The sequence below is a fragment of the Ananas comosus genome, linkage group 14 (assembly GCF_001540865.1).
Source record: "Ananas comosus cultivar F153 linkage group 14, ASM154086v1, whole genome shotgun sequence".
Taxonomy (NCBI): domain Eukaryota; kingdom Viridiplantae; phylum Streptophyta; class Magnoliopsida; order Poales; family Bromeliaceae; genus Ananas; species Ananas comosus.
Window position 1 is genome coordinate 3,829,604 of NC_033634.1, and position 13,113 is coordinate 3,842,716.

The 13,113-nt window shown below is 34.8% G+C and overlaps 1 protein-coding gene across 1 annotated transcript; it reads right to left on the reverse strand.

Moving 5' to 3' along the window:
* LOC109720267 (la-related protein 1A-like) lies at positions 1,439-11,072 on the reverse strand. The gene is made up of 14 exons (XM_020247256.1): positions 10,497-11,072; positions 8,512-9,004; positions 7,865-8,090; positions 7,604-7,694; positions 7,217-7,288; positions 6,352-6,824; positions 5,969-6,038; positions 4,540-4,644; positions 4,109-4,449; positions 3,657-3,800; positions 3,485-3,548; positions 2,698-2,843; positions 2,506-2,610; positions 1,439-1,915 (listed from the first exon to the last, which is right to left on the reverse strand). The coding sequence occupies exons 1-14, from the start codon at positions 10,773-10,775 to the stop codon at positions 1,699-1,701; spliced, it is 2,826 nt and encodes a 941-aa protein (XP_020102845.1). The 5' UTR covers positions 10,776-11,072; the 3' UTR covers positions 1,439-1,698.

Sequence of the window (13,113 nt, forward strand, 5' to 3'; positions counted from 1 at the left end):
TTCTAATAGAAATTTTAATATTAAACTCTACTTTAATCTATATACGCTGTAACGACTAACTATAATAATATCTGTCCACCGCATTACGCAAGTTTCTTAATTAGTATTTATTATTATTGATGCCCTCTCTTAATTATTTTTACTAGAATTATTTTTATTAAGTGAAACCTTCTCCATAGGGGTCTTTGGAAGGAATTTGAATTTTCATGTTTTCAGTAAAGAAGATTTAAAGGGAATTTGATTTTTTTATGTTTCCAATAAAGAAGAAGAATAAAGTTTTGCATGGCATACTTTTCAAAAAAAAAAAAACCAAATTAAAATTATGAAATAAATTTTTACTTGTAAATTTTAATTAAATACTACTTTTTATTTAATATACCTAATTTGGCGAAGAAAAGAATTATATCAGATTTAATTTGGTTTATATACTAAAATTGAAGTTCCTTACAGACTTGAATTGTATCAGTTGATCATTTACAAACTCATTGACGGATAAAACAAAATATAAATTTATAAGAGTATATTAAGTTTAGGTATATTTAAGAATATAGATATATTCTGGAAAAAAATATTAACAGATCCAAATTTACAGTTAATTAGCTTGCAATGCATCCCGCCAAATGATGAATTACTTCAAAAATTTTGAGAGAAAAAACAAAGATTACTTCTAATTTGTATTTTTCCAATTGCCTAATAAACACCTTACTAAATGTAACAATTATGCGCAATGCACCGTATAAGGCTTAGTTTGGTATTGAGGTCGATCTAACGTTATTAGATAAAATGAAGTTGAGAAAAAGCATATAGAGATACGCTTCTGCGTTCTCCGTTCTCTAATGGAAACGCAGAAAATATATCGTAACCGACTAACCGCAATATACGGAATGCAACATTACGTACGGAAATAAACAAAATATTTTTTCATCGTCATTTCTCGCCGCACGTAACGCAATCTCTCCACAATCCCAAATGAAGCCTAAATACATTCAACAAACACGACAGTTTTAATGCTTGAGAATTTCAAGTGAAAAAAACCAAAACAAAACAAAAACAAAAACAAATCTGAAAGCAAATGAATTACAGATCTGATGCTACAAACAGTGGTGAAAACTAAAGGCATCAGAATAGTTTGTATTTAGATAATAAAGTTGAAACAAGGCCTAAACACAAATCTAGGGTCATCCTAATTCAGAGAAATGCTTTCGACTAATGATGCAGATGCAATTATGGTTCAAACCGATGGCAAATTGGTCGATCGTCGACCGTCACAGCTACCAAATGTCAGCTCAAAGGACAAACAAAGCTAGGTTCGATAATCGCTTCACGCCAAACCAAACTCTATCAAAAACACAATCTTGCTTTGGCTATTCTCTTGATAGCAGAATAGCAGTAACTAACGAAAACCGCAGCTCAACTCATAATAGGGCATAACTGAGACTCATAGTGAAGCATCTCTCTAATTCGGAACTCTATTATTCATTAATTTCTACAAATTCCAGAAGATGAAGCAATTATTAACTTCCTTTTTTTATGTACAAATCCGGATGGAGAAAAAGAAGATAAAATAAAATAACTCCAAATTCAGCCACAATTACTACCGGCAGGGGACGGCAAAATCTGCACAGATGTGGCATCATCAGAACCTCTTAACGGAACAAAATTTACTCCTTTTCTGTCATCAGATTCACCAAAAAAATTTTAGCTATGACAAGCAGTGGCATGATCTCTTTCTTTTTCCGTCGAGCTGTTGCTGCTGCTGCTGGTGGTGCTACTAATACACTCTTTTCCCCCAGCCTTTCCCACCTTTTCCTTGGATCTGAAATCGTCTAGGGTTCGATATTCCTCCCTCAGCAACCTCTCCAACTCCGGATGCTTCTTCAGTGGTTTACTACTATCTCGGTAATGATGAAATGCCCTAAAATTGTAAGGTAATACATAGAGAGAATCAGGGAGCAGGAGCATCTCTGTTGCTTGGAAATTTAAGTTTTGAACATATAATTTAGGATGAATTACATTTTTAGTCCCTGAAATTTGGTCCACTACTTGGTCCCTACACTTAATAAACCTTAAAATTAATAATCTACATTTAAACTAATATAACAACCAAGACATCCTAATTCTGAGTTAACAATGAAGTCCTTATGGTATTCCTCATCTCTAAAATCAAAATGAAAATGACACCTAACCCATGTGTCTCAGATGAAAAACATTCTACTATCAAGAATTTCTGCTGCCAAAATGTCCTTCACGTGAGATATGTAAGTTTTTTCTAGATGAGATTTCGAAATAATTGAATCTCTAAGCAATGTTGGATATTCATGTGGATGATTAGGTGTCATCTTCGTTTGGTTTCACCGAGAAAAACTTGCAGGTGGAATTTACCAACAGACCCTCAATTCCAAGATTTAAAAAACTTTGTTGAGACTAAATTGGTTATCTGACCCAAGCTTCAGGGGCTAAAAATTTAATAATTCCTATAATTTAAGTACTGAATAAGGGAGTTACCAGTATTTTTCAAGGCCATAGAGATTGCCCTTCTGGTAGAACTCGAGCGTAAGCTGCTCGAAATCTTTATATATATCTTCTTTAAAGCTTTTCTCCAAACCGTAGCTTGAATATTGAAGGAAAAGTTAAGGCCATTACTATGCAAAAATAAGGCAATGAACAAGTATTTGTGAAGGAATTTGGTAACAATACCTGTAAAATCTGAAGAGACACTCAAGCCCATAATTGTATTTGGCGGCTGCATCTTCCAGAGCCAGCTTGCGAAACTCATCGTACATGGATTTATTAAACATATCTCTCAGAAAGTATGACCAAAACCAATACAGTGTGTTCATTTCCTGCACGTCAATAAAAGCATCTGTGATGTAACAAGCATCAGATGAAACGGCTCCCTAAAGAATCAATGTTAGGCCAAATAACTGTTCTTGGAGAAGAATAAATGCAGCGACAAACTAACAATTCTTCAAGTGTTATTTACATAAGTACCCCTGCAAAGTCAATTGCTTACACAACCCAGTATAATCTTAATTTTCATGCCTGCCCTACTAAAAGTTAATTTTCTCACACATTATATGCCTGTACTCAATAATGCTTCCCTGCAAAAGAAAAAAAAAATCACATAGAAAACAAACTTCCCCCAGAATTGGATGACTCTCTAAATTAAGATAAAGGTAATTTTGCAATAGATTGCTATTTTGACAGGTTATGTATCAAAATGCATGGTTAATAGTGGTTATATGTAAATAGGTGATTTTGCAGGGATATTTATGTAGGAACATCTTCAAAAGATGATCAAAATATTCTAATAAACCAAAAGGCAGAAGAGAGAAAGAAACATATGACCAGTGCATACTACGGAAAAATGTGTCAAATAAATTGCGATACAAATTGCAAGACTACAGTCTGAATAGAAGCGGTAAATTATCAGATTAATTAACTGAACTACTCAATGAAATGATATCAATGACTTGTATCTTACCTGACTACAACCAATTCCTAATTTCTTGCGGTCGTTAAGGCAACGCTTGTGAAACTTGAAATACCTTCATGCACGGAGCATTTCGTAACATTAATCCACAGCATATAGCAAAAAAAGATTGAATTATATTAGATAATTTAATGAACAAAAAAATTTAAAAAAAACTATATACTTTTGCTGCTTAAATTTATTTTCCTCTAGAAGCTGATGACTTGGATGCTGAAATGGTGGGAAAGATTTTGGCATCGAACCCACAGGCGGGCTGCTCCCGGGTGGAAAAGCAAGAGAAGAACTACTCAACTTTGAACAAATGGGGCTGCAAAAGACCAATAAATATAAAAGCTACCAAACAAAAAAGATGACACTAAGGCAAAACAAAATCTGAACTAGCAGCAACAGAATAGAGCCTGCATGGTATGGTTACAGCTTCTTCAGAAGAGCTGGTTGATTAGAGCTGTTTGAAGAAGCACTAATAGTTATTACATTAATATCCACTCAACAGCTCATGACGCAGCAGATTTGCAAATTGAAGCTTCTGCTTTGGGAGCCCTAAAAGCTCGCTTTAGCTTTCAGCCAAAACAAAACCTATAAGCTTTCTATTAGCTCTGAGAAAACCAATCTAACCCGCAATTTTCAGGTGGGGTAGATCCAAAGAAAAAGCCAATAGAGGTGCCTGGGGGACTTTCCGAGACAATTCCTTGACGATTGCGACCATTGGGATAACATCTAAAATTACTCGGAAACAAGCGCTGTTTCTGTGAGGCATGTGTCTGGCTATTGTTCCCTTTATTATGTCGCCTCCGAGAAGTAGCATGTCCGGTGTCCTTGTAGCCATTATTACCAGATACTGTCGTACTGCCCTTTGAATCTGTAGTGTGGCTTCCAAAGTTAGAATGTCTAGAACCACCATCTCGCACCTCTGCTCTGGAAATGTTTTCATTACCAGAGCGTTTGGCTTGCAACTCCTGCCAGTTACAAGGAACAAAACATGCAAATGGATAAAAGGGAGAAAGATAAACCAGTCTAAAGGTGTATAATAATACATAAATTGTCACCTGCTCGTAAAAATAAAGGCCATCACTTATAGCAGATGCAAGCTCATTCGAAATTGATTTTGACTCCCTTGATCCAGCTTTATCATCTTTGTCTATCCTGATATCCTATTTTAGAACCCAGATAAAAAGAAAATGTTTATTATCAAAAGAAATTTATAAACAAAGTCTAAATAACAAATAAGGCGTAAAAAGGAAATGAAGAAGAATTAATTGTCATCAACACTTTTGGTAAATCAAATGAATCAATATTTGTCCTTTCCAGGAAAGCTGCATATGCTCTTTTTCGCTTCTGGCCCACATTAATCAGATTCCAAAGAGCTATAAACTGCTAAATACAAATCTGTTTGAATTAAATGAACAATAATGTGGCCCAAAAAACTCCATCAAGTCGAAACATTTCCAGAAATTATCAATTACTTGTCCTCCATATAACTTAGTTCTTGGATAATATAGTAATAAGAGAATAATAAATTTTACTTCCTAATTTACAGATGAAGCTAGTCAACTTTCGTCCAAGAATGTATCAACAAAATGTAAAGAAAATATTTCATGCGCTTCAACTTTTAGCAACTTGGATTATTTTGGCATCAGCTAAAACTGCTATATACATTTAGCATGATTACCCAACCAAGGGACTTACTGCAAATTTTATGATCGTTCTGCCTAACCAAAATTAAACTTGCAAAGGAATACTAAGTAATGACTTCTGTCATTGGTTCCTTTTCTTATTACTATATACTAGTGCATACCGCTTATAATGGTCCAGAACGACCGACGATATTCAACAGACTATGAGAAATTTTAAGAAAGAAGACGAAACACAGAAAGGAAATTCAATTATTCTGCATTTCTCCTTTAGTTCACTCTGTTAAAACTCCATTTCTTTGCCCACTACTCTTAGCATATCAAGTATACTTCGAAATCTGTACTACCCAGTGTTTGTGATGAAAGAAAAGGTTAAGATCCAAAACAGATAACCAATTGAAGTCTACATCAAAGAAACTTTCTCCACAGAGTAGAAGCTCAATGGCAAATTGAAAGTTTCATCTTCTATACTTCAAAATAGTTGGAATTTTCTGAAGTAAATATTTCACACCCCTCTCTATTAACATTTAGTCATCTAGTCCTAAAAGGAATAAATAACTAAAAATGCAGAATCAAAAAGATGATAGAAAATTGAAGAATGCTTCCATGTATTGTATACTACACAGAATAAACATCAAAGTAGAAGAAAAACAAATAAATAAATTAAGAAATTAAGATTCCAAAAGCCCTTAACTTTTTTTGACAGGCAACAACTGCAACAGTCCATAAAGAATTCATGCTAACAACACAAAGTAAATGACGATCCACATCACAAACAAATTAAAGAAAGTCAATAAGCAACAATCTAAATGGCGAAATTCAAAAAAAAATTACGCTATCTTACTTGGGTAACAATTATTAATCTATGCACATCCTGATCATTAACATCCATTTCATCTTCCTCGTCGTCAACCCTGAGAAAACAGTCATTATGAAAATAGTGGGATCTTATAGTTAAAATCTATAGGAAATCATCAAATTAGTACTTCATTAGCATAAGCATTGGTTTATTTACATTATTATCATCCCAACATTGTAAAAGCAATACAGCATCAGCTAACCACAACTAAAATGTTAAACGGAAAAAAAAAAAATCAAAGGAATAACAAGCATGCACAAATATAATACATATGAAACAAAATGAGCAAAAATACAAATCAACTTGAAGCTTAAGAAACACCAGAGACAAATCAAGGCATGGCTAAAACAAATTATTAGCACAATCACCTTCCATTTGGACAATTATGACCTTTTTCAACAGATGTCTGCTCTAACTCCAGCTCTTCATCAAGCATGAATGTGCTTTGATCCCCACAAAAGGAAGGGGATTCAATCACCAAACCATTAGTAAAACCATCTATATTTTGCATCTCAGATCTCCCACTTGACTGCATGAGTAGTTTTTTTACTTCAATACCACAGTTAGCAGAAAGAGCGGCAGTCTCTTGTGAGTCTGCAGCAGCGGTTTGTGCCTTCACCACATTCCATTCTAAAACACTCTTATCTTGTATATTAGATTTTTCTTCTTGGCTTTTACATGTAGCTTGAGACTCAGCAGTTTCATTAGATATCCCACTGTTATCCATTGCACCTTTATCCTTGCTCTCCATGGTGATAATGGGTTGGCTCTCCATAGACACGGAATTTGTTGAATTTGAAACCCACTTATGCCAGTCATTACGCCTCCTTATCTTGTCACCCTACCAATACAAAAAAACACAGACTTGCAGTAACCAAGGAAGGGTAAGAATTAAGATACTACCACCCTAGTGCCTGTTTGGCTTGGTGTCTGGAACAGCTTCTCTACCAACAGAAAAAGCCTCAAGAAACCAGGTGATTACCTAACATAGAGTTTGGATATTCATGATGGCATGAATCTAAGAGACTCCTTAGGGACTCAAAAGCAAAAGCTCCAATTTGGAACTTTTTCTTCTGCTGCAGCAAAAACCGGTTTGGTAGATATTTAATGAAAAAGCTATTAGTGCTTTTACAAACTTTTTGAGTACAAACAGCACTGCAGAGGCACCAACCAAACCAAACAAACCTTATATAACACCAGAATACAGAAAAGTAAATTGGAGAGAGATGTAACCTGAACTTCAATTAAACTTGAACTCCGCAAAGCACCAAGGATTAAAGGTACATCTGTTGTCAAATTCCTAACCTGCTTGAAAGAAAAGAGGCAGAAATTACAAAGATGGACTTCTTTTTATTAACCGGCACTCATTCTCTGTTATTACCCAGTGAAAATGTGACGCCCCGCTTCCCAAGGGGTCACCCATCCTAGGACTACTCTAGCCTTAACACGCTTAACCCTCTTAACCTCTTGGTCCTAGCCACCATCCAAAATGCTATAGCCGGGTTAAGAAGTTTAATCCTATTATATCTCATATATAGGATTTTTTCAAATCCTGAGAGTGTCACAGAAAAGAACCATGACAAATATACTATAAAATCAAAGCCAGCACAGAGAACATACTCTACGAAACCCAGCAATTATAGAAATTGAAACCCATCCCTGTTCATCCAGTACTGATAGCAAATAACCATCCGTTGGGAGATTTTTGTCACTGCAAGAAACAATGACTGTCAAATGATAAATAAGATAACAAAAGTTTACGGCAGATGGAAACCACGTCTTCTCTAAAGGGAGTAAATATAAAACTCCGAGCAAACAACAGCACGGATTATCCAAGCCAAACCAAATGATAACTTCTGGAATGCATCACAAAAAATCAACCTGAAATAGTACTCGATTTGGTTTAATATTTTCTCTCTCAACTCTTCTTCTGGAGATTTTTTCTCTTTCAACTCTTTTTCTGAAGGTTTTTTCTCTCTCAACTCTACTTCTGAAGGTGTCAGATCTGCATGGGCTGGGCTGGGAGGATGCGCAATAAAATGAGGAGCTCTTACTATTTCTGGAGGAACAGCAGGAACATAATACATTGCAGGAGGAGGTGGAGGACCTGCATTGATGTATTATTTCTTATAAAAGATTAGATATTTACAGACAAAACCAAGTAAAGACCCCTATTACCACATATATCCCTGCAGTATTTAAATTTTCATTGATGCCCTTCCAACTCTTAATTACTTGCATCTATATCCTTGTAATTACAAATATAACTTTATTTAGTAAAACCTTTCTCTATTATAAAACTAGCTTCCCCCATAAAGTGGATTTCTCGCCAACTTAATATAAGAAATTTTTCTAAGAAACTGCAGTTTTGAGGGGTGTGAACAAAAATTCAGATTTCATAAGGTACGCATGTATATAGATGATTTTGAAGGGTTATATACGTAAAAGGCCCTTATAAAGGCGCAAAAAAATATCTGCAGCAAAAGCCCCAAAAAAGAAGAACATATTTACTTGGAATAAGGACTTACCAGGAAAGGCAGGTCCATGGACAAACCCAGGAGCGAAACCAAAATTGGGTGAAACCGGCCTAAAGAAAGTCCTGGGTCCAATGCCACGTGGCATGTTCATGTTGTACAATGGTGGATTATAACGGCTGCCAGGTTCATGAATATTATGAGGTCTACTACCAAAAGTGCCGGCACCCGGGCCCCATGTATTTGGATCCCCTCTTGGCGGAGGTTGCGGCAAATTCCTAGTTGTGTCAACTCCTCTAGCTTGACCAATTGGAACAAAAGGGCCGGCCTGATATCTGTATTCATGAACCATCACAGGTGGGTGATGTACAATAGGGTACATCATTGGCTGTCCGGGCTGCGGATGATAGGGCAAAGGTACAGGGAATGGTGGTGCACCGGATGCAAGAGGATAATGCTTGGGGCCATTTCTACGGTGATGTGATCGATGATACTTATTGGGAGGATTACTATTAAATCCATCCGATTTATGCGGGCCAGTTGATCCCTGAAAAATATATATCTCAGAATATTCATTAAGCTGAATCCCCAAAGAACAAATCCCCAGAGAACAAAGAATATGAGACATGCAGAATATATTACTTTATTTATGAAGCATAATTAATTTTTTGACAGAAACTGAAACTTAATAATTTGGCCAACCAAATATCGATGTCATCGCAGAGATATACTCAAGAATAAATTGCATTACTGGTTCAGGCAGGATGCAATAAGTCTCTTAGGGCCGTTTGGTTGCATGTAGTTGCAACTGTACGGCAATTGTAACTGCATGGAAATACAAATATGGTGTTTGGTTTGATATATTTAACTCTAACTACTGCAGTAGAAACTGCAAGAGGAAGTCCAACTGCTGTAGTAGGAACTACACCAAAATTAACCGCAATTCCAACTGCAGCAGTTGGAGAGAGTACCTTAAAACAAAAGGTAGGCTTACCTCCTTACTTATTTTTTAAACAAAAAATAATTTTTTTTACATTGAAGATAATCTCACCATCATATATATAAAATGATAAAATTTTAAAAATCATTTCTTAACTGCGTGCAACCAAACAAATTATTTTTAGTTGCAGTGCTTTCTACTACATCCAACCAAACATGATACATGTAGTTGCAACTACGGCATTTCCAACTGCATGCATCTCCAACTATACTGCATTTGAATTATATCTAACCAAACGACCCCTTAATGTAGGTTAACAAAATTATCTATAATATTCGTTCGTAACTAATGCTAAAAAGAAGAGAAAATTAAAGGAAAGAAAGTAACTTTCTCTCGTGTTGATGGAAGCTCATTCTCTCATCACTATGGAAGGTCATTTTCTCTCCGTTTCTCTTCCTTTAACTCCTCAGGTTTCAAACACAAACAAGAGAATATGTTTTCTCGCTTAACTCTACCTTTTTTTCTTTTCTCCTTTTCTCTCCATCCGAATGAAGTGTAAATATTCTCTTCACAATTATGCGACCAGGCTGGATTTTATCAATTAGCATACTTATTAAGAGTAAATTTATATAGAAATACATCGATTGCTAACATAAAGGGATTCAAGCTCTATATCTTATGTACAAAAACAAAAGTTAAAAAAGGAAGCAAGGTAATTACGATCTACCAAAAAAGGCCATAAATTTACGAAGACTCACAATGATTATCATGCAATTCCAAATAAACATGGCCATCAACATGCCAAAAGATGAACAACCGAAGATAAATATGACTAAATAAGGTTCATTAGTAAAGGCTCTGTTTTTCAAAGTGAGCTTTTTCCAATCAAAACAATAATATCTTATTGCTTTGAATTAGGCTAAAAAAAGACATTTTTGGTTGCTAACACTAAAAAATATGGAGATTTTAGAAGCAGTAAGTAGAGATTTCTTATTTCAGAGATCACATCTTAATTTCTAGCATAGTCTAAAAAGGAAACCTTAACAAAAGGCTCATAATGAACCATCCCACAGATTTATGTGAGCATTGAGAGAGTAACCTGTGCCGGAGGAGGCGGAGGCGGCGCCGCCGCAGCCCCGTTCTCGGGACCCGAGCCCTTCGCGGCCGGCGCCGCTGACGCCGGCCCCTTCTGCCTCGCATCCGCTAGAGCGGGCCATGACTCCGTTCCCATCACCGGCCCCTCGGCGCTCCTCCCCTCCGCCGGCGCCGGCGCCGGCGCTGACGCCGCCTGCGTCTTCCTCCACGGGGACGACGACGCCCCCGGGGCCCCGGCAGGATCCAGCCGCGCCGCCTCTCCTCCTCCGCCGCCGCCCTCCATCGCCGAAACGATGAGCTCGAGTGGCCGAACCGAACCTAGCGCGAAATGGACCGAACCCTACGGAGATCGCCTCGCATTCACCGCGCTCCCCGGAGATCTCCCCGCATTGGCGGCGCCGCTCTCGCCGGTGCCGCGTGCGCCGCCGCAAATGATGGCGGAGATCGAGGAGAAAGAGGGTGGAAGGGTAATTAGGGTTTTGGCGAGAGCGGTGAGACCGTGAGAGCGAGGAGGGTCGCGCGGGATTAGGGTTTTTGGAAACTGCGGAAGGGGAGTGACTTTTTCTTTTCTCTCTTTTTTTTTATTTTTTATTTTTAATTATTATGCGGAGGAGTTGGTTGATTGGGGATAAGCACGTGGACTAGTAACAGGAGCACACGAACTCGTTTTAAGTCGTTAATGAACCACGTATGATAGTCGCAGATGTTTGTATTTACTTCAAAAATTTACATTCAATTTTATCAGTATCCCAAGTTCCCAACCAAATCTTAAAATTATAATGTTTTTCGAGTTGAGCACCTGTCCTCTAAGTTATCATTTGGTTTGGGAATAATCAAAAAGTGGCTATTTCAGGGATAGGTATAAATTGAGGTATAAGCGGGGATTAGATCAATTTTGCGCTTGCATGAAAATTGGGTTATTTCTGAGAATAAAAAAATAGCGTTTGGTTAGATAAGATGGAATAAGAATGATAGTGGATTTTATAAATAAAAAGTACTTATATTATCCTCTTATTATATTTGAATTTGAATTTTTAAAATTTTAAATTTATATTTTTAAATTTAAAATTTTAACTTTGAAATTTTAAAATTTGAAATTTAAAATCTCAAATTTTAAATTCAAAATTTTAAATTTTAAAATTCAAACTTTAAATTTAAGATCAAATTTAAATTTGAAAAATATAAAATATAAAATTTAAAATTTTAAAAATTTAAAATATCAAAATTTAAAGTTTAAAATTTAAAATTATAAACTTTAATTTTGAGATTATAAATTATAAATTTTAAACACCATTTTAATTTTTAATTTCTAAAATTGCAAAATAAAATAAGGGGAACAATTAATAAAATAATTATTATAATAAATTTATAATTTTTTTTAAATCTACTTAAATTTAATAAAAAGAATTTATTATAATATTTAAATATAATTTATTAAAAATTTTATTATAATACTTAAATATAAATAATATGTATTAATATAGTACAATTAATAATTTTATAATAAAAATAATGTATTATAATATATAACATATATTATTTATTTAATTTAGTTTTAATTCAATTTATAATTTTAATTAAGTTTGAAATTAAGCATTGGAATAGCACTATTCCATCAAAATGGTGGAATAGCAAATTTCTTGCTATTCCGGGATAATCGGGAATAGAAAGGTTTGACCGGAATAAAATATTCCAGCCAAATTTCATCCCGTTTAGCGGAATAGCGGAGATAAATTTCGCTATCCCCGCTTATCCCTCGAACCAAACGGGACCTAAAAATACAGAAGCTCAAGATGCTTATTACTTTTTAACCACCGAATCGACTCAAAATTTGTGCAGTATAAAATAAATGAGACTTAAAAAAGGCACACCATTAATAGTGCTAAAAGATCATGAGAATATCTAACGGTTAAAAAAAAGTCACAAATATGCTTCTTTGCTTTTAAAAGTACAAAAACTCTACTCAATTTATTCACAAAAAATTTTAATTATTGAATATATTTTTTAAAAGTTTCAAAATATATAAATTTATTCATACCATTATATCCTCATACAAAATGGCATACAATGTTAGAATAATATTAGTAAAATAAATAAATAATTTTCAATATACATAAAAAGATATTTATCATGGGTAGAACCGTAGAATAGTTATTTTGTAGGAAAAAATGGTCCACTTTAGCTCGTCAACTAATGAAGAGCAATGTATTAAAAATCGGATCAAATAATGATGTGAGAATATTACTGTATCAAAAGTCTCTAGTTGTGTCAACCGCTAATTGAATTAGTGACATAAATATGACATCATAAATATTTAATTACTATTTTTAATTTATTATATATATATATATATATATATATATATATATAGAATTATGCTACTATACTATCAATAGTATCAAGTCCTTGATACTATTGAGTTTTTCCGCCGTTGGATGGAAGGATGTGCGGTTATGATGTCCTTGATACTATTGAGTTTTTCGGCCGTTGGATGAAAGGATGTGCGATTATGATGATGATGATGATGATATATATATATATATATATATATATATATATATATATATATATATATATATATATATATATATATATATATATATATAGTTTTTCATATATAC

Bases quoted from the DNA above. Each gene is read 5' to 3' on its own strand.
- LOC109720267 (XM_020247256.1), bottom strand. From the start codon at position 10,775: ATGGAGGGCGGCGGCGGAGGAGGAGAGGCGGCGCGGCTGGATCCTGCC. The intron at 6,825-7,216 runs GTTACATCTCTC...TTGTATTGGTAG, and splicing joins CAAGTTTAATTGAAGTTCAG to GGTGACAAGATAAGGAGGCG. The intron at 4,450-4,539 runs GTGACAATTTAT...TGTAACTGGCAG, and splicing joins GCCTTTATTTTTACGAGCAG to GAGTTGCAAGCCAAACGCTC.